General features: G+C 35.6%; 2 protein-coding genes across 2 annotated transcripts; one reads left to right on the top strand and one right to left on the bottom strand.

Moving 5' to 3' along the window:
* Window positions 1-207: 207 nt before the first annotated feature.
* On the bottom strand, window positions 208-1,851 carry AC631_05906 (uncharacterized protein; the record flags this gene model as incomplete). Its single annotated transcript, XM_015614735.1, has 1 exon — window positions 208-1,851. The coding sequence occupies one exon, from the start codon at window positions 1,849-1,851 to the stop codon at window positions 208-210; it is 1,644 nt and encodes a 547-aa protein (XP_015464438.1).
* Window positions 1,852-2,279: 428 nt separating this feature from the next.
* Window positions 2,280-3,197, top strand: AC631_05905 (uncharacterized protein; the record flags this gene model as incomplete). Its single annotated transcript, XM_015614734.1, has 1 exon — window positions 2,280-3,197. A coding segment is annotated over one exon (918 nt), but the record flags the coding sequence as incomplete, so codon positions are not given.
* Window positions 3,198-3,206: the final 9 nt, after the last annotated feature.

Here is a 3,206-nt window from a genome sequence, read left to right as displayed (position 1 = left end):
CTGTTGCGATTCTCAATTATCTCTCAATCGGTCATATGTGATACTAATGCATTAAAAATATCTAATCAATCCGATCTAGCAAAAAGCTTAAATATTGCAAATTAAATATTACATAGAATTTTTTCTAATACATGGTTTATAATTTCACTCTACTATAAATAATTTAAACATAAATACTACACTTAATCTTGATTGTAATGAACTTATCTAAAATACCCAACCAAGTAACCTTTGAACCCTATTTCTTGTTTCCTTACGTTCATTTTGTGCATAATAATTATATTCATGTTCTTCGATTTCCTTAATCCCAGTTGTCAAATCTGCTTCACTCGGTTTAATAAATTTCGTTTTCTTCCAAAATTTCCAAAAGAGGAAGATGGCAATATTAATAAATATTAACGCATATGAAAATAAAAAGTCATCAACTGACCACTTACCAGGGATAAAAACACTGTATCCCAAGATAATAACCACTATCCATATAAATAGAGCTGCGACGTAAATGGAATAAGGCTGGCCCCAAGAAGTATATGGTAAGGAGTTTCTATCGATGTTTTGTGATTTGCATGCTCTGTAGAAGCCAATATAAGTGATTGTCATAAACCCATAGTTTAATAACAGACAGCCTGTGCATAAGTTAACCATGTAACTCAATGCCTTTGCACTTTTTGTTCCTAATTGCATTAAACTTAATAAAGAAAAGCAAATAGCTACCAAAACACAATAAATAGGCACTCCATGTTTGTTACATTTTCTAAATACCTTTGGAGCATACCCACCCTTAGCTAAACCATACAATACCCTGCTTGCACAAAATGTATAGGAATTTCCCGCAGAGAAAGCAGAACTAATTATAAGAACATTGACAATGTCTGGCAATGCTTTGATTCCCAAGTTTTCCATTGCTATTACATATGGAGAAGCAGCAGCATTAGAAGTTTCGGCATTCATTTTGACAAAAAGTGGATCATCATAAGCAACTAAAATTGATACACATAAAGCACCACTGATATAAAATAATGCTAACCTAAACAACACAGTCTTGAAGGCTAATGGCATCACTTTCCTTGGATTTTCAGCTTCTGCAGCGACCATTGATATATACTCAACACCCAATATAACAAAGCAAGCCAGACCTAACAATGCACCCAAAAATCCCTCGAATTTACCCACGCTGCCAGTACCTATATATTCAGCCATAGGGCCTCCTGAAACATTCCAATTTCTGAACCCAAAGGCATCATGTTTGGGATTGCCACCACACATGGTAATGAGGGTGAAGAATAATAACCCAATGCACAATATTAATTTTCCCATTGATAACCAGAATTCAATTTCCCCAAAGAGCTTTACAGCAAAGATATTAATCAAAGCATAGATCAAGATTTGGATACAAAGCGTTATTGCAGGACTGTAATCATCCCTCCAGAAATGAATCATTCCATTAACAGCAGTTATTTCAAACGGAATAAACAATGCATTTAAAATGAAGAAATTCCAACCAGCACAACATTCTAGTGCCTCATCCACGCATCTACCTGCCATTGAAATAAATGGAGATGAAACCGGTAAATAACAGACAAACTCACCAACAGCAGAAGTTAATAACATAACAATAATTGTCCAGAAAGTGTAAGCCAAAAGAATTCCTAGAGGACCCCCTCTTATAAGACCTGAACCAATTGTGACAAATAATCCAGTTCCAATTGCACCTCCAATTGATATTAACTGTACGTGTCGACTTTTTAACTTTCTATGTACGTTTCCAAATTCTGAGCTATCCTTTGATACCAGACCAACAGAACTGCTCGATACCGGAGAAGTTTGAACTTCAAAGACTTCGTTCTTCATCTTCGTATTAATATATATATTTCTTAGTTAACCAGCACTTAGTTTCCCCCAGTATCAGCTTAGGTCTTCTATTCGATGATCAAAAGAGGTAGATCATGACCTACTATTATACTAATTGCAGACACTTCTTATATATTGATAAATCCTTCTTATCATACAAAATTCTTATCAATGACTTCTTATCCAGAAAGATATTTTTTAAGATAGCTAATCTTGATCCAAGAAATAATGAAAAATATAATGACAGCTGCGAAAATTCGATTGTACTGCCGACAAGAGCGACGATCTTTCGGAACTGCCTAAAAAGGATAGAACTGAAATCTGGATAAGCGCGGAGTCAAAGTCAACCGATTAACAGATGCTTAATAAAGGAAGTTTCAGCCTTGATAAAATAAGATTAATAGTTAGTCTAACTTTAAGATTTGATTATGCTTTTAATTTTGTTTAATATTTTAACGAATGTTGCAGCGGTTTCGATTTTTCCTCAGGCTAACTTTCAAATTGGGGATTTATTAGTGCATGATGACCCCAGTATATTAGAATCTGATACGAATGTTATCACAGAACTGATGCTACTGTCTTATGAAAATAAGAATTATAACTTTCTCGATAAATACTTTGGAGATGTGTACTTTGGAGAGTATAAAGACTTAGAAAATGAAATTGGAAAGCAAGAGACGTCTTTTTGGGCCAGTAAAGAGGTCGCATATCCAGATAAGGATGATATCTCGGATATAGTTTCTGGCAGAAGCGATAGATACGTCAGTAACCCTTTAAGTGGATTTTTAAGTTTTGCCCACTTGCCATTGACAAATTGTTTCGCAGAAGATGCAAAGTTTGATATTGGTATTGTCGGAGCTACTTTTGATACGGGTGTAAGTTTTCGTCCTGGGTCTCGTTTTGGACCACAAGGTATTCGAATGGCAACTAAAAGGATGTCTTCTGGAAGTATTTCGCCGTTTAGGAAGAATTACAACCTTTTTAAGAGAGGAAAGATTGTTGACTGTGGCGATCCACCTATGACTCCAATAGATAATAGGGTTGCTTTGGATCAACTTTACAGAGCAGAAAGAGCTATATTGAAATCTGATCCTGCCACCTCTGATCTTTCGAAATTCTCGAGAATTTTGACTTTAGGAGGTGACCATACAATAACATTAAGTTGCTTGAGAGCAGTATACGAAAAGTGGGGAAAGGTGGCTGTTATCCACTTCGATAGTCACTTGGATACAATTGACCCATATCAAATGAATGAAAATGTTACTGAGTACGCTGCTTTGAATCACGGTACTTTTTTCCATTGGGCGGCAAAGAGAGGCTTGATTTCTGAAGACAAAAACCTTCACGTTGGTCTT

This window comes from Debaryomyces fabryi, assembly GCF_001447935.2.
Source record: "Debaryomyces fabryi strain CBS 789 chromosome Unknown contig00333, whole genome shotgun sequence".
Classification (NCBI taxonomy): domain Eukaryota; kingdom Fungi; phylum Ascomycota; class Pichiomycetes; order Serinales; family Debaryomycetaceae; genus Debaryomyces; species Debaryomyces fabryi.
Note: the sequence above shows the minus strand (reverse complement) of the source record. Positions and strands in the feature narration are given on the sequence as shown.